Raw genomic sequence first — 26,338 nt, 5'->3', positions numbered from 1 at the left:
CTTCTTAAAACATCAGCATCATGCATATCCTGCATGGCCAGCCCTGTGAAGTTCAAACTGCTTAGTGCATTTTGCAAAAAAAAAAAAAAAAATTATTTGGGCAGAGTGACATTCTGTGTTGACCTGATGATTAATTTTCACCGGGGGAAAAAAAATGCAAGCCCGCACGCAGCTTTTAGCAAACCTCCCGGCGGAATGCATCCTGTCGAAACACATCCTAGCCCTCGGCACTTGAGCAGTTTGCACTTAAATTCCTGCTCTGGCCCTTGCGCCGCGGGTCCCGTTGTGCCCGCGTTCCCGCCCGGTGCCCGCCTCGCTCCATGCCCGCTCCCGGGATGCGGGCGGCGCGGAGCCGGGGCGCCGGCGGGCGGGGACCCGCGGCTCTGGGAGCCCGGCGAGAGCTGCCGGCGCCGCTGCTGCTGCCGGGAAAGACGAGCAGCATCCGTATTTCTTTCCCGAGCCCTCCCGATGCTGCTCTGCTGGTGTGTTTGTTTGCAGAAACCACCACGACTCCAAGCGTAAGGGATGACCAGAGGCGCAGGAAAACGGGGAGGCTTGCTGCCGGTGGCTGGTAACACGATCCATCGTGATGTGGTTTGGACAAACTCTGGCCAGGCGTGTGGGCTGGAGGGCCTGGCAGGGTGAGATCCAGGGTGTGGGATCGGGCACTCACCAGACCTGGACTGCAAGCTGCCCCTTTCCTCAGCCTGTCCTCTGCTAAGCACGATACGGAGTCGCTCTGTTGTGTCCACACCCAAACCCCTACTCTTATTGCCACAGGGGCAAAGACAGTGTCCCCGCAGGCTGGGGAAAGGCGAGGGGCTGTGCAGCAGCCATGAGCAGTGGGTGCCATCCCTGGGTGTGGGAGGCACAGAACACGATGTGTATTGCAGTAGAGGGCAGTGGTTACCAGCTGCAGCTGCGGGAGGAGGCAGAGTGCTGCAGGCAGGACCAGTATGTTCCTCTCCCTCCCCCAGCCAGCAGTCGTGACACGTGGACTATCATTAAAATGCCTGTTCTGTGACACTGAAAAAAAGCCAATGCCCAGTGTAACAGGGAGGTTTATTGGTGGAAAGATATACATGATTATGCTACAGAACTGGAGAGATGTGATGTGAAAGGAAACAGAGAATCAGACACTAGCTCAATGTCACAGAGTCCCACTGTGATTCCTAAGGTGATATGGCCCTTTCCAGGACTTCATGACAGAAGAAAATAGGGTGCTTGGCCACTTGTTCAACATTTATGATGTTCCTGAAGGTGAAAATCCAAAAGAAAATAACCTCAATGAGATCAAACCAATAGCTGCAGGTTACAAAACACAGGTATTTTTTTTCAAGATACAGGGTAGTCAGTTCTTTCTGTGCAAAACAGACAAAAGCTGGACCAAGGCCTTGCAGAAAGCTGTGCCTGGAATCCTCAGAAACTGCTCATCAGATACCAGCCAGCAGAACTGCTGTGCTGAGCAGGATGCAGATCTGGACCTCCTCTACAGCCAGGCAGCATCATACCTCTGACTAAATAAATCACCTCTGTGATTCATTCACCTCATGTTCTCCTCAGATAATGTATTAACTGTCCAAGAAAAAGTTTCTGTTAGTCCATATGGAAAACCTTGCTTGGGCCTGGGAAGCATAGGCTCCAGAGGGAAGACTTTCAAGGATGGACATAGGTAAATGGTTCTTTGCTATGTATCCATGCTTTTGAGGAAACTTTGAATGTATTTCCCAGTTTTTCCATTATTCTGCACTTTGGCTTTCATTCTAAAAGCTAAGCTCTTCCCAACAGGCAATGACATGGTCCCCACTTGGATTCCACTGGTGTCATGGGACAGGATCTGGCCACTGTCTCTGCCTGCTCTCTGAGAAGCCTCATGGAGACTTCATTTTTTCAAGAGTGGTTACTGTTCTACTCACTTTACTCCTGCTGCTTTATACTTCACTTTCTTATCTGCTTGTTTGGTTTTTTCTGGCTTTCACTTACCTTTTTGAATCCTTAGTCCACTTCTGCAACAACCTCTTTGCAGGGTGATGTGTACTGAGCAACAGCATACTCTTCTGGAGAAGAATAGAAATGTTCCTGTTACCCTGGAGGTGGATATAACCTATGCATGCTTAAACTGGAGATCCTTGAAATGTCCTTTATTCTGGTGTGTGTATTTTCATAACTCTCTACTCATGCCTATTGGTCAACTTGGGCATGAGACCAAGTTTATTAAAGTGAAATGAGTCTCTCCTCTGGCCTTAGATTCAGATACTGATGGAGTTCAGAAGAGTGCTGGTTGCAGCAGGACTGGTTCTGGGTCTCCCTTAAGCCACACAGTGTCTCTGCTGTCCCTCCCCCACTCTTCACACTGGTTGAAATCAAAGACCTACCTGTTTCATAGTAATCATAGATCTGCACAGGAGCTGGCTTGGGGTGGGTCACTACAAAGTCCTGCTCAACCGAGAAAGTGATTTCTTTCCTTTTCTTCTGGGAGATCTGGAATGGAAGGTCAGAGATTGCATCAGTCTTTTTATTTGTACAACACCATCTGGAGCAGGTGAGGGTGGTAACTGACAGGTTGCATATTCCAAATCCCACTGATGGCACACATACAGATATGGGACAGCCATTATCTCAACATGCCTGGAGAGTCCAAAGTGAAACTGAACTGAAAAGCTAATAGGTTTTCTATCCTGCTTTATCACATGATTCTGTAATTCTGTAATTATTACATATCCTATTGCCAGAGGTGGAAAATTATCCAAAGGGACTGGGTTTATTTTTCCAGGGTCTCCCAATTTTCAGGACAATAAAGTTTTGTATTTCAATCCCTCCCATTTCAGAAATGAATATTATGTGCCACCATCAAACTGGGAATCAATTTACAGTGTGCATCACTGGGGTATTGGCTTCTACTAGTTCTACAGGGCCTGAGCAAATTAATACTAAGAAAATTCTGACTCAGGGATTAGATTATATGTAAAATTTTGCAACGATCTAGTACAAGAGAGGCGATGAAAATCTTTCCAGAGGAGAATGAAAGCAGTGTTCCCTGTCCTGTTGGATGGACTAAGGTTTATGAGAAGCCTGCCAAAGAGACATACACACAAGGGAACCTCTTTTCTGGTGTTCATCTGCTTTTGACTGAAAGGAGAAAGATTTTTGATTAATTCCAATGTGCTTTTGTTTAATTAACTTTTTTTTTTCTAGTTGCTGGTAGGACAGGTATCAGTTTGAAGCCATTTGGAAGGTTGGGATGTTACATGCAGTTTGGGAAATAAGCAGCTTAGTGATTACAGTAAAAAACTGATGAGGAAGAGAACATGATAAATGCACCTTATAGGGTATATCCATATTATGGTTATACCTATTACATGCTGTTTCCATCCTTTGTGGAAATCAAATTGCTAGTGACCAGAACTTACATTTTGCAGATAAAGGAGGACGTGATTTTTCTTGTTTTCTACTTGCATCACTGCATGACTGTCAATGAGCTTTGAAACAAGAAAATGGAGATAAATATGTTTGCAAAACATTAAAAAACAAGTGCTGCCTCAGACCCTACCACCGCATGTCAGTGGTATCCATTCTTCTCCTATTCAAATATCAAGGGCTGGAAGCTAATTTTAGAGTCCAAACGTTGCTGAATACATTGAGAGGATGGATAAAAACCTACCACTTGACTTAGCTGAGGGTATGAGCGTTTTCCAAATGCACTGATCACTGCAATTCACTTGGGGAATACTGCCTGACTCTGGTGTGATCTACATCTCAGAGCTAGTCTGAGAGGTTTCTCACCCTTTCCCTACCTGGGCAGTGCCAGCTCCCAGTTGCAGCTGCCAGCTGCTCTGGCTTGAGTTGAAACCCTTCCTAGTTTTAAATATAGGAAGGTCAGTGTGTTTGAAGCTCCCCGGAGGGCATTCCCTCCACCCAGTGAGGAGCAGTGCAGCCGTGCAAACACCTCGCACAGCCTGGGGCTGAATGATTCTTAACCACGCCTCTGGTTTTCTCCTCTGTCCCTGTGGGAAGTAATTTCGCCTTGCTCCTCTAAGTTTACCTTATCCAGGGAAGACTTAACAGGAACAAAGCCAGAGAGCATCTTCACATCAATAATGAGCATGTTGGAGCTGCTGCGTTTCCCCGTGTAACTGAAACAACAGAGGGCCCTGTCAGTGGTCCTTTGGGATACTGTGTCTCACAGGCTGACATCATCAGCATGTCGATCAGCTTGTGGTTCTTGACTTCAGAAGCTGAAGCGAAAACACACAGCAGTGTTCTCTGCGTGCCCTGTCATCTGCGCAGCTGGTTTGCTGATGGCACATTACCTGCTTATGAGGACAATATCAAATTTTGCTGGTCTATTCCGTGGGCAGGAAGCGTTTGGTGTCTGTACTGAAAGCAGAAATCCAAAGGACCCCTCTGGAAGGTGAATGTTGTATCTCAGCGCTGTCTGAAAGAGGAAAAAAACCCTTTTGTTCAAGCATGCTAAGGATTTTTCTTTGCATTCCAAAAAAACAAATGTCACACTTAGTGAACTTTTCTGGCAATGTTGCACTTGGTTTTATTTGGAAGATCCTTGCTTACATCAATGATGAACACATCAGATTTCTACTCCTTAACAACGAAGGTGCTTGTACCCAGAGTCACCTCCCAGAAAGAAACCAGACGTTGATCAGAAATTTTTCCATGCCAATTTCCCCAGGAGTCAGAATGTGGGATGGGGAAGAGTGTTTAAAGGGTCTAGGGAAATCAAGTAATTAGGAAAAATAAAGAGAAATCAGCTAGAAAATCATCAAAACAATGGCTATCTGGTCTGCAAAATGTGAGACACAATGAAGAAGGGAGAAGATTTACTTGCACAAATATGCATCCACTGCCATTCATTGTCAGGCTGTATTTCCCAGGGACCTCTGGAAGGGGAGTCTGTTGCAGCAGGAGCCTGTTCTCATTGTTGACAATAAATACGTTCTCAAAAGGCTTTTTGGAAGTGATCTTGACTCTGTTTTGTGAAGCAGAGTTGTAGGTGGCCTCACCATAAGCAGCAAGGGCTTGAAGAGCAATGACTGTGTCCTGAAGAAAAAGAAAATAATAAAAGACAATTGGCTGCACAGTGTGACCAGTGCAGAGGAGATCAAAGTCACTGTTGCAACATCAACTGCAGTTGCTTCATCTTGAATTTGTGTAAAACTCCAGAGTTCCCATATAAAAGGAGACCTTTCATTCTCTCATGTATGCTTTAGGGTAGAAGAATCCTAATACAAAGGTCTCAGAACATAAAATCTGAGCACCAGAGTACACTTCTAGAGTTTTTTGTAGTGATAAAGCCTGTGTTTTCTGAGGAGCTACACAGAACTAATGGGTCATCTAACAGATGGGACTTGGTGTTTTCTAGGCTCATCCCTGACACAAATATCTGTATTTGTTGCTAGTCAAATTACTCTTGTATTGCTTTAACTTTTCTATAGTTGAGAAGAGGGGGAAAAAAAATATTTTGGTCTCCTAACAGAAAGGTTTGGTTTCTCTCAGAGACAGCAAATAGAAAAGATAAACAGGACTAGGTAGTCAGAGCTCTGCTGGAACACTCAAACAGTGCCCTAATTCCTAGGACTGGCTGTGGAGTGGAAGGTAGTTTTGGCACCTGGGTAGAAGAGAAACCTCCATAGGGATTCTGCTGCCTGGTGATCCACTGCACAATCCCTGAGGCCTTTGTGAGATCCTCTTTATTCCGGTTGGGTTTGTAGAGCAATGCCAGCAACACATAACTGGTGATCTCAACTTCAGCTGAAGGGGCGTGGTCAAGGAAGGAGGGAGATTTGTCTGATGGAGACCTCTCCTCCTGCTCCCAGTGCTGTGAGCCATCTGGATAAACAAAGGGAGGAAGGAACCCATATTGATTACAGGTGTCACTGCTCTGTGCTGCCTTGGAGTCCCACTGCATCCAGGCCTCTTCCTCAATGGGCTCTCTGCAGATCAATGAATGCACTGCAGATTAACTCCACAGATAATTTGTGCAGTTTGGTTCATGTGCTCATACTCAATATTGTCAAGGTTAGACCGTCAGTAAGATCTGTTCCATCTTCCCACATCCCAATTCCCCAAGTGACTGAAACTCACCAACTTCCTTTGCTGATTTCTGTAACTCTGCAAGGAATGATTCACATTTTTCTGCCTTGCCAGCTAAGCAGAAAGCATAGGCCATGAGTGCCTGAGTGTAAACATCACTGATTCTCTTCTCAGATGCAGTCTCCAGACAAAAAAAGGCATTTCGGATTACAGGGTACTTAAAAACAAAAAAACATATGGCTCTATTCAGGACAGTAGTCTTCACCTGCTCAAAAATTCATTTTCCTTAAACCTCTTCCTCATCCTGTCACTATCACAGCAATGAGAGTGGGATTTCAGCTTGTATAATGACTTCAGGAGAGAGAATACAGAATTCTTCAAAAAGGGATTTCACAGGAAGCATCAAACAAATCAAGTAGCTTTCAGTGGTGTTCTTAAAGAAGCTGGTCTATAAACAGAAGACTCTTCTGTTTCATTCACAGATAATTCCTTCTGCTTACCTTCATAACAATTTGCTCTGCATTTCCATAGTCAAGAGTTTGTTGTCTTGAACAAATCTAACTTAGTAGTTTCTATCCTCACTGACTTTGGTGTAACTTTAATTCTGTGATGTTGTACTAGGTTTACACCCACAAAAAATCTACACTTTGACTCCATGTCCTCAGAAAGGATATGACAAAGTGGAGGCTAACTCACCTATTTAAGTCTAACATCTCTGTAGTCACCTTTGTACTACCAACTATTTGAAAAGGACAGATCAGCTTTTGCTCTGATGGACCTTTGTTTTTCCAACATAGCTTTTAGTTCCATTTGTAGATTTTATAGATTAACCTGCAACAACTTACTTTCTTGACTGGGCTGTCTTTGAGGCTAAGCTGTAGTGTGTGTGTTACTACCTGTCATGTGTGGGTTTCTACTTGTCAAGTCTTTTTGTTGGAAGACAAGGGGTGTCACTAAATATTTTGTGTCTGTCAAACGAGAATATCTAACCCCACTGAGGTTTGTACGGTTTCTACTCAAAGACTGGTGGTTTAGAGGTATAGGGATGGGGACTTCCTGTATCACAGCAACCAGTTCAGATGCAGATCATGGTCACCTACTCTGGGAGCTCTCTCCCTCTCTTTCTCTCTCTTTACTACCCAGACAATTAAGCAGATGCTGGACCCAAGTCAACAACTGGGGACCAGTTCCATCTGAATACCAGGACCTTACCAAACTGGGGTGCCCAGCTTCCAGGATGGCAATGGTGATGTAGGCAGAGAGCGACAGCTCATCATCTACTCCTCCCTGAAGACAACATGGAGAGAGGAATAATCAGCGAATGCCACAGATGAGAAGCCTTTAAATATGAATTGCCATATCTCAGCTGAGAGAGTGTGGTTGGTTCTGGAGTCAGTTCAAAAGGAAGGAGAGCATTCTCATAGCTCTTGAAGAGCTCACAAATCCAGAGAAGCCCTTTGCTATTAAATCCAAAACCACCACTCCTTCAAGCTTACAGTCCTGTAACCCTATCCCAGGTGCACATAACATGTAAAGCAGATGTAGGAAAGCTGACTGAGCTGAAAATAGTCATTATTAGATGTGGAGAGTTAGCCCTTGGAAGAAGACAGGCATTTGGAGTGAAATATAGGTTTTGGCAGTAATAGGAGAGCATATTCTTAATGAAAAAGTATAAATTTGGCCAAGTAGTAATTCTCTGCTACCTTCAAGGCATTGTTGAAAAGTGTCCCAACACTCTGGAAACAGCCATCTATCTTCTGTTTGCTTGCCAGCCACATCAGGGTTTGAGACTGGACACTGTCATCAATATAGATTAAGTGGCCAGCTTGTGCAAATGACCTGTACACAAAGGCAGTGAGCCTGCAAGGGGAAGATGAAGCTGTGAGATGAGCACTGGAAGAAACAGAAGAAGCCAGTCCTCCTATTTGTGCTGTTGAGGAGCATGAAGAGTTAAAGCCAGCATGTTGGTGGGTTGCTTTCTCTTTGTGTACTCCTCCAAGAGAGAGAAGTTACAGGATGAGCAGCTAAATGGGACATGGGAAGGAGGTCCAGCACACTCTGAGGCTGATCCTGTCTGCAGAGCACCACAGTGCAATGGGTTTCATGGGAGACAGCAGGAGCGTGAATCAGAAAGTCAGCTGGGTCTTTAGGGATCAACTTCTCTTTGTACACCCTGCCTGACAGAGGATGGAAGACATTTCTTTAGTACTTAGCAACCCCCAGTCCTAGACAGCTCTGTACATCTGATTCAGCCAGTAAACTGCCACTTATCTGCATCATGATAATTGAATGCAAATTCTTCTCTGAGCCACTTCTGCTCCCAATCACCCACCAGGTGTTCCCTTCTTTATCTCTGGTGCCAAAGATGCTGTAGGACCCATCAGGATGTTTGTATGACAGCTGCTTCTGGTAGCCTGCAAGAACACGAAAAGGAAGCGTTCTTGCATGTAAAAGCAAAACCCCATTTTGTTTGCTTACATATTTGTCTGAAACCACAGTGTGTGAGAATGGAAAGGCCATGTATATCTACCAAGCAGGAGGGGAGCCCTGAGGGATCCTGTGAATGGAAATATGGAACATCATGTCCTGCAGAAACACTGAGTCACAGGGTAGGCAGAGCTCTGTCAGCTCTGTGCTCCAACTAAACTAGCAGAATCAGGATACATACTGTGTCTGAGTGGAAAAAGAGAAGGGGACTGAAAGACCAAACCTCAAAGGAAACGTGGTAGTTGAATGTCAGAAAAAGGCATAAGATAAGAAGATAAAGAAAAGTAAAAAATATCTTGATCAGGGCAAACCCTTGGGTCACTGGGCTGTGCTACAACTGTGATGCCATCAGCCAGGGTAGCCATGCTGCTGCTGCTTCTTCTCACTGGCCCTCAATAGGAATTTCAGCACACATTGTAAGGGAACCACAAAGCTCTCACCTCTCACTAAGTATCCAGTGGCCTTGGATTTGACCTCTTCACTCAGCTGCCCTGTCTTGTTCAGGTAGTCCAGGATGTAGATGTTGGGTGCAAAGAGGGCCATGTTCTGCTCCCCACAGCCAAAGGGCATCTGGAGGAGCTGGTGCAGGTTCTGCATGGCAGTGCCCATGATGTCACCTGGGGAGCAGGAGATGAGAGGGGGGATTAGCACAACTCACGGCCACTGAAATCACCAGTAATTTCCATTCCACAGGCAGAGTCATAAAAGCCTAGCTGGGGTTGGGAGCCATCTGAACAAGCATGAAGCTCTCAGTGCTGAGTTCTGTTGTGCTTTGCAGCCAACAAAGAGTCCCTTCCCTGCCTCTCCTTTCTTAGTCTAAATTGCCCTTACCAGAAACACTGTTTATTTTAGTGCCACTTCAGGCAGATGCTTCTTGTTGGAAATGAAAGGAACTTGCAGGAAACTTCTGTTTCCAGAGGATGGAAGGGAATAGCCAGAGCTGCTACATTGCAATATTTATTGTAGAATTAACAACTAATGCTGCAAAGAGACATTGATAGATGTGTGATAGACCACCTCTAAATTTTTATTTCTAGGAAAGGTAGCACAGACCCAGAAAGGGATTTCTGAAATGCACTTCTGAAAGTCACCAACATTACAAAGCAAGGATTTTATGGCTAGTGACTCATGTAACCAAGTCCATGTCCTGAAAAGACTGAAAAAACTCTACTGGCATCTCTGATTTGCAGGTGGGTGTGTAGAAAAAAGTCACACTGGCATGAGTCTGGCTGAGGTCATAACTCAGAACTGTGCTGCTGTTTCAGACAAAGAATTTCAAATGCACTAAATTTAAACAGAGTAGTGAAGAGTGATGCAGTGATATCTAAACTCCATCTCGACGATGCAGAACATTACTGGACAAGAAGAGAATCAGTCTCTTTTCTCAAAAGTTTCCCACACAAGGAGTGGAAACTCATTCTGAATCCTGAAAGAGCCTTCTTTTTCTATTTTCTACATTTTCTCTATTTTTATATCATATTAATTATATATTTACCAACAACAGAAAATGAGGCTCTGGCTGATCCTTCCAAAACGTTTGTAGGTAGCTCTAGAGCTATTTCTTGAATAACTACATCATCTGTGGAGAAAAATATTTGTCATTTGTATAGGAATATTAATTGTAACCGTGAAAGGCTCCTGGTACAAACTGCACAGTAAAAAATTACACACAAGAGACAGCAATGAAGTGAAACTCACAGCATTCACCAAGAACAGACACAGCAACAGAGAAGAGAGAATGGACGCAGCAAAATCAAAATTGTGAAAAAACAGATCAAGTGGTGCAGTCACTGTCATTGCTCAATAGAAAACAGTAAAACAGGGAAAGATTAGTGCTCACAGGCTGCAGTATCTGTGAACCTGGGGATTTCTTCAGTGACAGAGTGGGAAGAGGTGTTTGGTGGGGTCAGAACTGCTTTTTTGCCTCTTTTAGGCCAGCCAGGAAACCTTAGGAACTGTTTGCTGTCAGCACTGAGATGGTGTGGAAAGGAATATTATATTTTTCCTTCCCACTAGAGGTGGAAAGCTGTAAGCTGCAGGTATCCATGGAACAGAGGACAGCAGTCACCATGAGTGAATGAAACACAGGACATACTTTGCACAGAAAGGTCATCTCCCTTTGAGAGCTTCACAGCAGTCTTCCTTCAGCATCTGAGCACATCTGACCAAGGCAAAGACTCTGCCTTGGTGACGTGCACCAGACCACACAGGAATTTGGTAGCAGGGAATTGAACTATTACACTATTACACTCATACTAGCTGTCATATGGACAACTCCGGTAAAAAGGGAAAACATCAACAAGCACTGCAGGAAGGAATGCAAACTCCAACCTTCCTTTCAGTTCTTCTCAAGACAGCAGAATATAAGACCCTTACCTTCTGTACAGATTAAGGAGTTTTGAGTCTTTTCCCTTCTGATTCCTTCAGGCTGCATGGAGATGGAAAGAGGAGACACAGGCAGTGGATGAGACAAGAGCATGCAGAAAAAATTCAGTGACAAAAAGGCCACACCCTTTCCCAGTCTGCTACATGATAAAACAGGTGGATTGAAGCAAGAGTTTACAAGCTCATGTACAATGTGGCTACTCCTAAAAGGGAGATCCCATCAGATGGAGTCCCTCATTTCCAGTTTCTCCTCTGCACAAGGGAGACATGCACTTATCAACACCCACTGATCCTCATGGAAGAGGACATCAGATGGGAGTGGACTTGGACTTAGATTGAACAGCCAGACCCTGTCCCACCCAGGTAGAGCCATACCAAGAGTTCTTTAGGGAACCTGAAAAACTTTTACTTGCTTTTGGTACTTCTGCAGTGTTTTAGTTTCCTCAGGAAAAGGAGTACAGGACAAACAGGAAGAGCTGTCAGCAGTACCTCAACCAGCAATGTTCTGATCTGGGTGTCCCTGTAGTCAATACTGATGTTCCTGGGGGCTTTGTCTCCACAAGCTTCATCATCCTTGGTCTCTGCAGTAATGCTGAACACTACATTACCTTAAATATCAGCAGAAAAGGAAAAAAATGAACCTCTATCATGCAGGATGATTGAGAAAGTAAGAAATATTTGATGAATAAGATAAAGTAGTTCAACATAATGAATGGTCAGTCTCTGTAGGTGAGACATACAGGAAGAGAACTGATCTCTAAAAGTGGGAATGATAAACACACTGAAGTTGTGAAGAAGCTCTTTAACCCAGACAACTGAAAAGACCAGTAGTAGACCAAGCTCCCTAGGTTGGAAAAGGATTAAGTTTCTTCAGGTGAGATCTAAATTAGTATCAACCTCAGAACAGAAAACCAAGTAGATTCAAAGCACATACCAATTTCTTGGGGGAAAATATTCCAGACATAGGTCTTTCTTTGCTTGGCACATACACATCCATCATCCTCTGGGGAGATGAGTTTGGCTTGATAATCGAGGGAATCCGACAGTGAAACATTAATCTGAGAACAGAAAGAGCAGTGTAGTGGGGTGAAGGCTTTGTACCATATGCAAATAGTGCTTTATTATTAGAGAGGGGTGAAAGACTATCTCTTTATGTCCAGAGTAAACAGTGTAAAGCAGATTTAATGCCTGAGATGATAGTGTTTGATTAATCATCCATCACATGTGACCTGAACAGTTTTCCCTCTTGTTTCTCACAACATTCTCGTTGAGATGTTAAACCATCCTATGCACACCTGATTCCTAAGGAAAAGACCCCACTTAAACCGTTGACAGCTTGCACAGCTGTGGATGGCGAATGATACTCTGCAAAGCACTTCTTTCCTTTCTCTATGGATCTTGAGAGAGTTGCTTTATAGACCCATTCTAGTTACAGTTCACAAAGATCTCCCTTTTCTCTGTAGTGGTTTAAGAGGACAAATCCAGTCAGGATATCTGTTGTCAGCTACAATGAGCAGTACTGCAATCAAGAGCAGATCCACCCACCTGCACCAATCATTTTGCTGCAGCTTCTTTGGAGATGGGGTAAGGTCTAACAATCTGGGCAGAAGTACACACCTTAATGCACTGATCAAGGTAGTTGAAGACAGTGGCTCTAAGCAGGAAATCTTCTCCTCGGATGATAGAGTATGGCAAGGTCAAATCAACAAAGAAAGGTTGCAAGGCTGTCAGGGTGGCAGGCACAGACGTGCCAAATCCAGCCAGCTCTTCCACACAGAAAGCACTGGCTTTCCATTTGGTGATGGTGTCAGGGATGGTGTATGAGATGCTGGCTTTTCCAGTAGAGCTGATGGGAATGGAGAAAGGATGAAAGTTTTAGAAAGGGTAAATTTCATATAACTTGCTTCTCAGTAGAGGCAACATGTTTTGAAAACCAGAACTACCCTTATTCTTTCTGCAAACATCCCATCCCACATGGAACTTATCACTAAAATCTGAGAAAAGTCCATTTGAAAGTTCTTCTGCCCATCATTTCCTTGGGTTTGGAAAGACAAATCAGAGTTCTTGTACTGCAAATCCGTATTTTAAATAGAGGTGTCCTTCATCTGAGAAAGGGAATATGGCTCATGGTACACATATTGTGGGGACAGGTATCTTTAGGGACATCTTTGGTATTTTGTTCATGGAAAAGATAAGGGCAGATGGGCAGCTGATGATTGAGAAACTGGGTCTTATGGGCCAAAAAGGAAGAAGAGTTGGCAAGGGATTGCCACCTTGCAGGACATTAGGGGGCATATTTACCAATTCCTTAAGCAAGGCAAGGGGATGAAAGAAGCAGTACTCACTTAATTTGAACTATATCCCAAATCCAAGCTTCAGGGAAGAATTCCCGAATAGTCTCAAGGATGAGTCTCCTCTCTCGTTCCTCCCTACCAGCTTCAGCTGGGAAGAGATAATGAGAATTTAGTAAAACCTCGTTCACAGAATGGAGACTCCCAGAAAGGACAGGTTTGAATGTGCATGGGCCAGTATGAAGGACAATAAGTGTTTTACCATTTCCTTCTAACTGAGACTATATGCAATGCCACACAAATATTATTTAATGTTACTAATGTATCCCTCGGTTAGGTATCTGCTGTCAAAGGAAAAAGAAAACATTATTTGAAGTGTTTTGGTCCCCAATTATGAGCATGAGACCTAGGGCTAGAACTCAGGTCGCTTGGCTCTTAACTGCTGTCCCACAGTCACACAGTCTTTCCCAACTAGCTCTGGTCAGAAGGGAATCATAATAACTAACAGTGTTAGTTTTGTGTGACACTGCCAATTGCCAACAATTCTCAGCATGAAACTGGACATGAATCAGAAGTGTAGACCTGGAAGACTCTTTGGGGCATTGGCCATTAGCTTAAGCTATCTCATTCTGTGCCAGGCCAGTACTCAATATCAAACCCAATGTGGTTAATGAGTACTGTCAATGTTCCTGTCACATGGATACCACTTCCTTTAAGGAGAAAGGTAAAATCTCCTTCCTGTCCCCTGTGTTACCTGATGATTTGATATGGTGTGCAGAAGCCATGTGTCCTTCATTCAATACATATGGTTGACGTCTTACAGTCTCACTAGTGCATACAACTGGTTGTCGAACCTTTGAGTTGGTAAAAAATTTAATTCCCATATCCTGTAAAAAGCACATTTTGGTGTTAGCCATAACCATACTGTAACTGAGGTTTGTTCCATTCTTCCCTCTTTCCCATTACTGTGTTTCCACCACAGAGGTGCCCAGAGACATGTATGCAGAGACTTTTGGGAGCTTTGTGCATGTTAGAAAATCACAGTAGGCACCAGAATCAATTGAACATAGAGGTCCAAGAGGAGAGTTTGTCATGTATGGGTTTTACTAACAGGGTCATTAGCAGAATCTAGCACTACATTAGCAGAAACTTACTTCAGCATATTTAAGTAATGTACAGGACATTTACCCTGAGGATTTGATACACATCTGGGCCTAATCCAGACATTACAGGTGTGTAATACAAGCCTTTGTGAAAGATGTGGTCAGATGAGACACAGGGCTCTTGGGAGTCTTCTTCTAGATTGAACCCATGGAAGACGTAGCCTTGAAAGTCTTGTAGGGGATGCAGGCTGTATATCTGTGAGGGGTAAGGAAACACAGAAAATGTGTCTGTGTGAAGATCAACCTTAATTTCACTGTCAAATACTGCAAATTGACAGAGCTGAGATGTCAGCCTGTTTGACAGGCTCTGTCTCCTGAACTGAGAAATGGCTGAATGGCTGGGATTAGAGGACAGTGGTCAGTGGCACGAAGTCTAGTTGGAGGCCAGTAATTAGTGCTGGACAGCAGGGTGCACCAATACTGGGTCCAATCTTGTACAACACCTTCACTGATTGCCTGGATATTGGGGCAGAGTGTACCCTCAGCAAGTTTGCTGATGGCACAAAACTGGGAGGAGTGGCAGATATGCTGGAGGATTGTGCTGCCAGAGACCAGTCACAGGTTAAACTGAATCCCACATGAAAGAGGACTTCCAGTCCACAGGAAGCAAATCTCTTTATTGCCTACTAGACATGGTTTATGACCAGCACAGGCCTAAAGCTGTAGAGCTCTAACACAGTCTAACAATCTCAAGTGGAGAGACACTGTAATGGAGGAGGAAGAAGCATGGAGGAGGCCCAAGGCATTTGGCAGCTTACCATTTCCGTGGACAGCTCTGTCTCAGGCTTCAGGAGCAGCACACTCTGATCCACTGCCCTCACAGCACAGAAGGAGTTGGCAGCAGCCTCAATGACCAAACTGACGTTGGAAGCTGGGTTCATTTGCTTTTCAGAGAATTCCAGGTGGACCTGAAATTCATCGAACAGATGCTGGCATGGGTAATCCATGCTGCTGGGGCTGCACTCTGTGTGTGAGTGGAAGGCAAGAAGGAGAGGGCAAGGATTTTCTGTTAAAGCACAGAAAATCTGCCTGGAGGAGAATGTCTGGTCTCCACCAGGCCTCTTTTATAGCAGGGACTTAGGCAATAAGCACTCTTAGATTCCTGTGATAGCTTAAATGAAGCCCACGTCAAGTGATTTAAAACAAATTGTGATTCTTTCGCTGTTATTATTGAATCAAATCAAACCTTATTATGACTTGACTACATGCAATAATCACTACAGTGAGCAAATAATGTTTTTCCTAGGTCCATGGCCCGTGTTAGCAAATATATAAACCAGATTCTGTTTTGGACCCGTTCAGAACAAAATCTATTTCACATTTGTGTTAGATAAGAGGAAAAGAAATAGGAGGGGTAACTAGAAATGAGTAACTAGAAGTGGGTAACTAGAAACATTTTGTTTCATGTCACTTGGTTTGCTTTTTCCTATAATTTAATGCATTTTAGCTTTTAGGAGCAAAAGATTAGAAAAATCTTAATGATAAAATTTGATTTTTAAATTATAAATGACAATGTACCATTTAAAAAAAAAAGGAAGAAAAGCTTAAACCCCAGATTGATTTTTTTTTCTTTCTTTTCTATGTGTATTTAGTTCTCGTAAATCTAAAATGAGTTTTTCAACAAAAAAGTGTAAAAAATTAGATTGAATAGTGAAGTGGGCTAAGTCTAAAATGTGTTCAGTATGCTGAAGGACAGAAAGTGCAGAAACTAGATGGAACACTAGTAGAGTTTAAGAGAGGCAAGAATTATTTAGGATTTATGTGGATTTCCTGAAATGTTTTTGACATTAAAGGAAGATCTATCTTTTGACAATAAGGCCAGGTGGTAGAGGAAAGATGTAAGGCCAAAGAGAAAAACGAAAAATGAAAGGACTAATGCAGAGAGAAGTGGAAGGAAACAAGAAACACAACTGGAGATCTGTTGTTGAATGTATGCACAAAGAATTTGTATTCACCTGACAGCAGGTAACACTTGCTATATCTTAGTGCCTCTCACCTTGTTTTTGAAACACTTCTCAACTGGCAATTGAACACTGTCTGCCACCAGCTCCTTGTCAGGGTGTAAGGTGTACACCAGCAACCGAAGGGCTGGAGCCATTTCCTCACTGACCACAAGTGGAATGGTGAAAGTGCCATTTTGGCCTGTTAAAAGAAATAAAGGCACCAATAAGGAAGGAATAACCAATATTTACTGTAGTAGTAGCCAAATTCAACAGGCATGCAATTGTACCAGTCACTGAAGCAGTCTGGATTTAGATGATAAACTGAAACATTTTTCCAGGAGGTGATGTGCCAAGGTTTAATCCAGGTGGTCTCAGATTTATTGTAGATTTGAACATGTGGCCATATTCAGATTAGCTCCTAAGGCAGACACTCTGCATTCCCTACATCATCCTCTGGGAAGATCTTTAGAGAATGCTATTTGACTAATATCAGTTGAACTTATTGCTGGACTAAACCTGACTTTATAGTGATCTTAGTGGTAGTGCTACTATCATGCACACAGGCATGGACAAAGAGAGATACAGCCCTCCCAACAGCTTCTAGATTCAGCCATCTGGGTGTTTGTTTGTTTGTTTGTTTTCATGCAAAAATATGGATTGGCAACTTAACTTACCAGCTTGGATATTAACTTTAATTTCCCCTGTAAGGACAATCTTGCCTTTTGCCATGCCCTGTGCAGAGAAGATCAAGACATGTATGGGTTGGTAGAAGTTGGAGGGAGAAAGCAGCAGTCGGGTTTGTTGTGTATCAACAGGACTATCCACAATGAGATGATCTCGAAAGCTTAAGCATAAGCCTTAGGGCACGCTGAATGCTCCCACTGCTGCTGCTGGGAACAATGTTGCTGGTCACAAAGCAGAAGCAAAAGGAAGGGAAGAGAGAGGCAGAGAATGCCATGAAGAGCACTCACTGCTGTAATTCCTGTGGATGGATTGCCAGATAGCTGCCCAGTAAAGCCCTTTCAGCAAACCAACCCACAGCCTCCTACTCACCACATAGTAGAAGTTCATGGCATTGATGCCCCTGTATCCTTCTGTGTTTAAGACATAGTGCACAGTGATCATCCTCTTCTGCCCACATTTCAGATCTTTCCATAAGGGCCCAATCCTCACAAAACTGCTAGTCCAAGAGTAGAAGCGCTGGACGGAGAGGGACGCTTCGGGGTAGTAAGGCTCTATCCAGCCTTCGTAGTGGCAGTGGTCACTGGTTTTATAAATTGCCTGATCAGGAGAGGGAGTGGGGAAGAAAAGGAAAACAAACCTATATTGCTAGGGAAATCATCATCACATTCTGACATCAGAATGATTAGTTCACATAATGCATATAGATAAGAACTGCATCTAAAGCCAAACTGGTAAGGGAAAAGCAGCCTTGCAACAAGCCATTGCATTGCAACAACTCAGATGTTTTCCTCACTCCTCTTATGGTCATTTTTGAGAGCTCTAAACTGTAAAATAAGATGGAGAAAGTACATTTTTATTACCAGAACTCAAATATAATTCCATTTTTTTTTTTGGTCCAGTTTGAGACCAGTCATCTCTCTCTGTGTCTCTACTCAGCCTTGTTTTGTACTCACTTTCAGGCTGATCTCAGGATCAAACATTTCAGATGTGTCAATGCTGAACTCAGCAACACCCTTATGATCCGTGGTGAAGTTGTCTGTGTTCTTGTTATTGACAAATAGCTGAATAACCTCATTGGAAATAGGAGAGTTGTCTTTGTCTACCAGCTTGATCTGTAAAAGGAAACGTGAAACATGTTGAGCATATTGTCTTTCTGTATGTAGATACTGATATTTTGCACTCCTTTGCTCTCCAAACAGCAAAATTGTTATTTTATCTTCTTTCAAAGCAATACTTGACAACTGAAATGTCTCTCTTCCCTTTCTGGCAAGTACTTGACTTATCTAATGAGGTTTAGAGCAGAAGCTTCTTCAGCATCTGCCACACCATTGATAATGTCGTTTTGTGGAGCAAGAACTTGTCATGTCTCATCTCTTTCCTGATCAGTGCCTTCTGACTATTCATATTCAGTTTAAAAATATATTTTCTTTTCTCCCTTCCCTTTTTTTCTTCCTTAGTTTTGAGAGCCTGTTGCTGCTATTTTTCATGTCTGAAAGCCTTTTATCCACATCTTTTTTTTTTGAACATTTTTCTGATTGTCTACAGCATCTCTGCTGTTTATGTGCTAAACAAATAGGAAAATAACAGGCCCCACTAAGTAAATTTTATGTTGCTAGAAATGAGCATTCATTTTGATTTTTTTAAAGAAGAGAACACAGTGAGAATGGGAACCAAATAAGAAAGTTATATAGACTTTCCAGAGGGGAAAAATCCCCACACTTGAAAGACAATCTTATCTCCTTTCAGTGCTACTGGTCCCCCTTATCCTTTCCTCATTGACAAAAGCTGAACTGAAGGAGAGAGATTTATCCCTACCCTTTAAACCACTGACAGAGTTATGTGGTTATTGTCATGAAACAAAATAATGGAAAACCTTTTTGAGAGAGAAACTGTTGTTATCTCCTAGATTTTTTGTGTGTGTCCTAAATTCCTTTCCCTCTTTCTTCCCTCATCCACCAGTGTTTTTATTCATGTCTGGCTGGCATGTGATGGTCAGTTCTGAAGGGAGAGGCAGTGATTTATAGCAAGCTTAACATGCAAGTTAGAAAAATGCTAGTAAATGAATTGTTCTGATTTAAAGTGCTTCTGGCAGAATCAAACTCAGAATAAACAAACAGTCTTCAGTATTCAGAATTACCAGTAGGGCACTGTATGTAACAGAAGAAGCTAGGGGAGAACACCCCCACCCCAAACAGTCCCCTAGATGTTGCCATCATTGTTGTTATGTGATTGCCTGTCTATCATCTTCAATACAAGCCCTCTAAGCTCTTGCTTACCTGTCCAAAGTAAGGAATTCCTCTTCTGTAGTGGTGATCCATGTTCTCAAACTGTATGGTGCTCATCACCTGAGTTATGGAAATAACCTGAGCAGCTGTAAATTGCAGGCCTGGAAGACATGCCCAGAATCAAGAGAAGATGCACTTTGTCCTGCACAAAGCATCATCAGAGTTTGCCTGGAGATGGTCACTGTGCTTGTAAAAAGGGACCTTCCTCAGGGAGACATTCTTGTACTCAGCAAGTAGAGGCTGAGTATCTCCTACTCTCCTCCTTGCCCACACCACTGCTGCTGTTTCTGACTGTCCAGAAAGGATTACCTGTTCCTTTCTCTGTCACAGTGGCTTTCACGTCAAGGTTCTTCATGTAACCAGTGCGATGTAGCTCAAAGATGTTGGAGCTGAAAACACGGGAGAAGCAACCATCTGTCTCCAGCTGGAAAGGGAAGAAAAGGCCTGTTCTCAAGGCTCATAGCTTGCAAAGGGTGTTGACAACACACAGGACTCTTCTTCAGTGAGTGAAATCTTTTCCCACTACTTTTAACATGATTTACACATGTTTATAGGAAACGGAGTCATGAAGATGAAACATGCAGGAAGCCAAGAAGAGAAATGAGGTGCCCTGAGCTCCTAGCTAGTGATACAAGCAAAGAGATGAGTAGAGTGAAGAGAAGCATCAAAGAGAGAAAAAAAATTGTGATGGGAAAAGGGGGAGAAACAAGAACAGAGGAGAGAGGACAAGCCTGAAGAGGAATAATAATTATGTATCATACATTTTTGGTAACGGATTGACAAACTGGGCTCTTCTTGCACCTCCCATATGAATCAAAATCCCTGCACACACTGAGCTGGACTTTGCCTTCAACAGGCTGGCCATAGGTGTACCTAGGGGAGGAGGAAATATGAACTGATGAGGTCCATGAGCTAACGGTTGAAAAATAATCTTAAACTAATGTGTGCAGGAATAGATCCAAGACAAGCACTGAGCTGGGAAGCCAGAGCATGGAATAGTTTCACAGGCTTTTTACTAACTCTCCAGCTGTAACAAACAAAAAAATAAAACTCAGAAATCAAAATTAGTTCTTTTTCGCACCTAAACCCATGAAACAAAGACACACCTTAAATGAGAAAAAAAATACCTTCATAATGAACAGACATGGCTACTGACCAAATTAAGACTGTTGTCTCCAATCTTCAGCTTTGACTGGAGTTCCAGACTCACTGAAATCAAAGCAAAGCTCCTTGTATCTGCAAGGGGATCAGGATTTCAACTCTGGAATTCAAATTACAAGATCTTGGTGTTGCTGTAAGCAAGCTCCTTCTGAAGGACCAAGCTTGGAGGCAGAGTTAGACAGCTGGAACCATAAGATCCCTGCTAGAATTTAATGGTGCTCTGCTTTATGAAGGTCTCCCTCTGAAGTGGGTTTTCAGGAGTGGACACATCCTACTTTGCCAGGGAACCTCTCAAAAGATTTATCCAACTCACAGAACAGCATGTGGAACTGAATACTCATACAATAAAATGAGATGAGCACACGAATAAATGAAAGCTCCAATGACCACGTCAACCCTGACCGACCTCTTCCGGGGCCCTGCATATTTTGGTTTCTTCTCCAAGCCTTGGCTTTTTCCCCAGTTCTTGGGAAGTTCTTCCTCTTCAGCATATTTCCTAACAACTCTGCACTTGGTACTTACAATCCACAGACTTTCACTATGAACTCCGAATCCAGGACTGTAAGGCTTTCTGGTACAGTGACTGTGACATCAAATTTTGGCAACACTAGGACAAAGAACGGAAAGAAAAAATCCCAATACTGGCATACTGTAAATTTGCAGACCCTCTTAAGATGAAAACAAAAATGAGGATATATCTCATTGTTAGTCACAGAGGGAATGGGATCTCAGAACTGGAGTGGCAAAATGACTAAGAACTGGCCTGATCTGCAATGGCTTACTAAAGTATTTCTGCAACATATTGAAGAGAAGATAGGACTTCTGAAGTGAATCCTGTGATATCTAGACTCCTTGCAGATCTTTGGACAAGAAAGTTAATGGACATAGCTGGGAAAAGTTTAAGTTTGTCTCACTGAAATTTGCAAATGACTTGCTGATTTCTTATGTAGATTATTTTGCTGGCTGAGTAGGTGAAAAATGTTAAATTTTTCTTCTTTGGTTTGTGTTTTTTTTTTTTTTTTTTTTTTTTTTTTTTTTTTTTTTGTTGTTGTTGTTGTTGGTTTTTTGTTGTTTTTTTTTTACTGTTCTCTTTCTTTTTTTATCTCTCCAGTTCTTAATGGCAACTAATTGGAGCTGCCAGAAAGCTGTTTGAAGTTTAAGCAGTCAAAAGGGTTGCTTGATATGGGCTCATCTCTAATAATGTTTTCTACACGGAATAAGAAAAATACCATATTCCACCACAAGGAAGGAGTGACTTGATTTATCTCCTGACTTCTTTGCTACGATAATTTTGTAGTTCCCCAGGATAGGCTCTTCAGTGAGTGGGAATTCTAGCTGAATAATGTTCATCTCTGACTTCACATTTTGCCACTGGAAGATCCTGTTGCCTCTTGGATCCTGAAGAAAAAAAGAATACAGACTCACAGGCTTTTTGCCTTGGAAATCTTTTGCTTTTAGCACACAAAACCAGCAACAAAGAAGAAAACAGAGCAGATTGCTTTAACTCATTGGAGAAGCTGCTTAATGCAAATGCATTGAGTTAAATCACGCCTTTGTACTCTGATTATTCATGTTATTATTGATGTTGCTAGATTCTCATCTATTGTTCCCAGATTTAGGCATCCTCTGCCAGCCTACTTATTAGTCTCAATCATCAGGGAAAGTTGCATAATACTGCTCTTTCCTGCTCTTTAGTATATGTTGCTCTAGATTTGCACCACGAGGGGAGAGAAAGAAAATCTTCTTTGTGCTTTCCCTTCAGACAAGTTTATCCCATGCAAATCTTGGCCTTTAGCAACCCCAGACTTTTTTTCAGCTGCCAGGAAAAGGAAGGAAGCATTAACTGGGGTGGCATTTTCCTCTCAGTATATGTTATGCTAGTTAGACTAAAGAAAACACATTCACACCATTTCCTTGACTCTTTACAGCAAGGACTGGAAGAAAAACACGTGGAGGGCTCAAAATATGTATGTTTTCACTGCAAAGAAAATAAAGTCCCCTCACTTCACAGTGTAACATGAAAACTTGTAAGTTTGTATGCCTGTAAAAAACTTGTATGCTGTCTAGACATGAATTGCAATTGTGTTAAAAATCACCAGAAAATGCCATGAAAGTACTAAGATCGCTAGTAGTTGTATTCACAACCTATATTTTTTCATTGTTTTTAGCAGCACTAGAGTTACAGAAAGATATATCCAAAATAAGTTGAGCAAACTGGGGGAAGGGGAGTGGAGTCAAAGGCAGATATAAGAACACTACAACTTTTGACTGCTGGAATGATTATAGGTGTGCTTTCCATGTCAGTCAGGCTCAAAGAGCATCCCTGTTTTTTTGTGGAGATTCTGTTAATTTTTGCTGGTGTGCTCAGCAGCAGAATTTGTCTGTGTATGGACACATACAAACCCACATAAGGACGTGTGCCCTGAGTAATGCAGTACAAAGACAAAAATTTCTTACCTGAATTGAAATCAGTGGGTACTGAAATAGGAAAAACAAAGTGGAAGAAGAGATTAGAAGGCTGATCAAACAAAAATTATTTTTTCTCAAGACTGTGAGAAATATATAACCAATATTCAGTATAATACCATTAATAAGAGGTGCTCATCTCTTACTTTGTTTGATCAGCTTAACAGCAATTTTACTTCAATAAGAAGCTTTCATAAAGGAGAGAGATGAAATGAGAATGGTGGGACAGTTTCTGATCATAGTGTTTTTAGTGCAATCTCAGAGCATATGAGTGAGCAGAGTTATAGAGGTGCACACAAACCATGATTGGGGCTCCGTTTTAGCACCCGCTCTTTTGTTACTGCAGTGCTGTCTCCTGCATTACAAGCACAGGAGAGGAAGTCAGTGGAGACCCTTCCATTGATTGGCTTATGGACTATTAGCATGCAGAGAGACTGCTGGCAGTGGAAAGAATACATCTGAGGAGATAAACAATTGTGATAACAACTTCCTCTTTCATTTCCCCCATTTCTAAAATGGGCAAAGTGCCAGGTGGATGATTTACTGATGCCTGCAAGCAACAATTGCTGAACTGCAATAGCAGGAGACTGAACCATGGGCTTTCTGGTCAGAGCAAAGATAATGTCTGTGGCAATGAAGTGGAGGGGTTTTTTAAGCCTCTTTCCCAGTGACAGCAGAAGTTGTTGTGTCAGGAATTCAAACTGCTGCACACTTGCCTTCTTCCCTGTGCCTCTAATGACAGGGTGGATTACAGCATGTGCTTACGAAATCAGGTAAATTCTTTGGCATTTAGTCTCTGCAACATCTCGTTTTATCCACAGCAATCCTTTATGTAAAATTCGAGAAGAAGTTGTCTCCCAGAAGTTTTAAATCCAGGGGAATATTACTGGTCACTCACCTTCTCCTGAACAGGTTTAAAATTGAAATCCAGGGCAACAACACGAAACCTCACTGGAAAGGCAAGGAACAGGGTGTTGGCATTGGCCATAGTTTGTTTGTCTGAGCATGATTTTTGCATTCATTAGTACTCCCAGTTTCACAGGATATTCCAACAGTCCCACTTGCACAGGATGCACATAATGAAGTGCATCTGAAGGTAGAAGAATCCTACACAGACTTTGATTAAGGGACTTTTCCCTAGCATGAAGTTCTTGTACTCTCTCATAAAAGTTTCCTTTAATGTTACTAGTGAAAATTTTACTTTCATAAAAGTTTAACCTCACAGAAAGGGGATGACTGAACAAATAAAACTGCCTTACCTTTTAATAATTTAGTTTAGTCTGCTGCTTTTCCCAGCTCAAAACCAAGCCATTTGACCAATAAACAACCCATGTTGGACACCTTGGTGGCACCAAATTCCAACTGGTAAGCTTTCCTTCATACTATGTATCTATGTTGGTAGAACTCAATTAAAATAAAACTAATCTAGTCTTATGGCTGCATTATGTGACTAATCTCTGGGAAGAAGTTTTCTTCTAGTGTTTCCTAAAGCGTGTGCTAGAAGCCTTAATGCCTGGAAGTGGATTGAGGAATGGATCTAGATAAATGGAGCTCTGCTTAATGGCCAGGCGAGAAGCATGGGTAAGGGAATAGCATAAGTGCAAGAATGCAACATGAAAATCCAAAGTCCAAACACATCAGGAGCCAGAAGGTAAATAGTATGATTTTGTTTTTAACCACTTATAATTAATTTCAAAGTAATGGATTTCACTCTTGGTGTTTAGACTATGTTGATGCTGACCAGCACCACAGAGGGAAGACTCTGGAAGCATGGTTTTATGCCAGGTAGTGATCTATTCACCTCTTCCCACTATCCTGGCCTGTCATCAGTAATGAAACAGCAGCAGTGATAGCTTCTGTCACCTGGGAGGAAGGGACAAAGAAAATAATAGAGATCATGGGATGACGGTCTCCTGACATCCTGAAGATGATTCCCTAAGCTACACAGCAAACAACTGTAATAGTTTTAAGAGAAACTCTGAAGAAACTGCCTAGAATGTAGCTCAGCCTGAAAAACACCAGGCAGAGAAATTCTGTCTGAAGAAATTGCCTCCTAAGGCGCATGTTATAGACAAAATGAACATTCACCGGTCTGTCCTGGTTTGTAGATGGGTTTGTCTGTCTGCACGAAGACAATGCTGTCTGTGTTCCAGATCATCACTGACCGCCGCTCCTCTAGGCTGATGGTGGTGCCCTTGGCAGAGAAGGAGATGAAAGCCAGTGGTGCAGAGTGGACAGGAGGAATCTGTGAAAAAAAACAGGAAAACACGGGGAGGTTGTTAGTCCTGAAGTAATTTGCCCCAGAACCTGCTGGACAGCAATATCTGTGGCCTGGGCTCCTATGAAGAGACACAATCTCTCTTCTACCAACTTAATCACCTTTCTTGTGTCTTTTCTTACTACTGTTGTCTACAAAAAATATCTCCTTGTCCATTACTGTGTTACTCTCCTATGCTTCCTTTTGCCTTAAACAAGTCTTTTTTCTTTCCCTGCTTGTTCCTCTCCTGCGCTCTCTGCTTTAATTTTCTTGTCCCTGTTTGCATTTCTATTCCATGGGGACATAAATGAAAATTAACTTACCTTGAAATTGAAGCATTGTAGACCACTGTTTGCTGTCATGGTTTTCTTAAAAACTGTGGTATTAACAGAGCTGTATTCTAGGATTACTCTGACGGATATTGTCTCATTGAGGTTAAGGAGCTGCAGGCAAACCTGACCTGGAGAGTCATTTTGGAGGACAGCAGGCACCATCAGAACATACTGCCTGTGAGATCCAAACATCGAAGTGATCACATTCATGTATAAAGGAGAAACAGCCTCCACAGGATAAAGCAAACACATAACACTGTTACTATTCAATACCCAGCAATTACTTTACATTAAATGCGACACACTGCCAGTGCTCCTCACTCTGTCCTGCAACTCTGAACCAGCCCAGCCCTGGTATTGCCCCCAACTCTGGCATCGCCCCCAGCTCTTGCCCTTTTGCCCTTTATCTGAGCCCTGGGCCCACCTGGTTTTAGCAAAACATCCTGCTGTCACTACTGCTATTGCCTTTTCTGGATATATGTCAACTTCTATGGAAGTTCTGCAATAGGTAGGAGGTCTGATCATATTATATGAGAATTATTCACTTGCCATCCCCATTCCACTTTAGCTCTCCAGATATAAAAGATGAGCCCTGGCAGTATTTAATATTTAGAGCAAAATTAATAACACTGATTAGCACTGTCTTTAAAGCCTTTCCATAAATAGTAGTAGCAATAAGGTAGTTCTTACGGCTCAGGTTCCTTTGCAGCAGTTACATGCCAGAGAAGAATAGCCAAAAGAAACTTCAGCCACATTTTTCTCACTGGGAGACAGAAGAAAGAGATAAGTTCTCTTCCTGTGAAACAATTCCTTGCCTGCTAGTTTAACAGCTCTGC

General features: G+C 42.6%; 1 protein-coding gene across 1 annotated transcript; it reads right to left on the bottom strand.

Annotated features, from left to right (window-relative positions):
• Positions 1 to 1,982: 1,982 nt before the first annotated feature.
• LOC138111422 (ovostatin-like) lies at positions 1,983 to 26,272 on the bottom strand. Its single transcript, XM_069017176.1, has 35 exons — positions 26,193 to 26,272; positions 25,494 to 25,677; positions 25,002 to 25,158; positions 23,812 to 23,864; positions 22,905 to 22,925; positions 21,677 to 21,845; positions 20,970 to 21,054; positions 20,048 to 20,159; positions 19,596 to 19,710; positions 19,278 to 19,387; positions 17,955 to 18,113; positions 17,371 to 17,598; positions 16,992 to 17,049; positions 16,371 to 16,516; positions 15,133 to 15,282; positions 14,400 to 14,570; positions 13,966 to 14,098; positions 13,266 to 13,362; positions 12,538 to 12,766; positions 11,855 to 11,978; positions 11,410 to 11,528; positions 10,912 to 10,963; positions 10,031 to 10,114; positions 8,976 to 9,152; positions 8,381 to 8,462; positions 7,752 to 7,908; positions 7,261 to 7,335; positions 6,100 to 6,265; positions 5,624 to 5,844; positions 4,840 to 5,055; positions 4,311 to 4,435; positions 4,043 to 4,133; positions 3,411 to 3,479; positions 2,376 to 2,481; positions 1,983 to 2,057 (listed from the first exon to the last, which is right to left on the bottom strand). The coding sequence occupies exons 1-35, from the start codon at positions 26,255 to 26,257 to the stop codon at positions 1,996 to 1,998; spliced, it is 4,368 nt and encodes a 1,455-aa protein (XP_068873277.1). The 5' UTR covers positions 26,258 to 26,272; the 3' UTR covers positions 1,983 to 1,995.
• Positions 26,273 to 26,338: the final 66 nt, after the last annotated feature.

This window comes from Aphelocoma coerulescens, chromosome 1, assembly GCF_041296385.1.
Source record: "Aphelocoma coerulescens isolate FSJ_1873_10779 chromosome 1, UR_Acoe_1.0, whole genome shotgun sequence".
Lineage (NCBI taxonomy): Eukaryota > Metazoa > Chordata > Aves > Passeriformes > Corvidae > Aphelocoma > Aphelocoma coerulescens.
The sequence above is the reverse complement of the archived record's forward strand: the minus strand, read 5'-3'. Positions and strand labels throughout refer to the sequence as shown.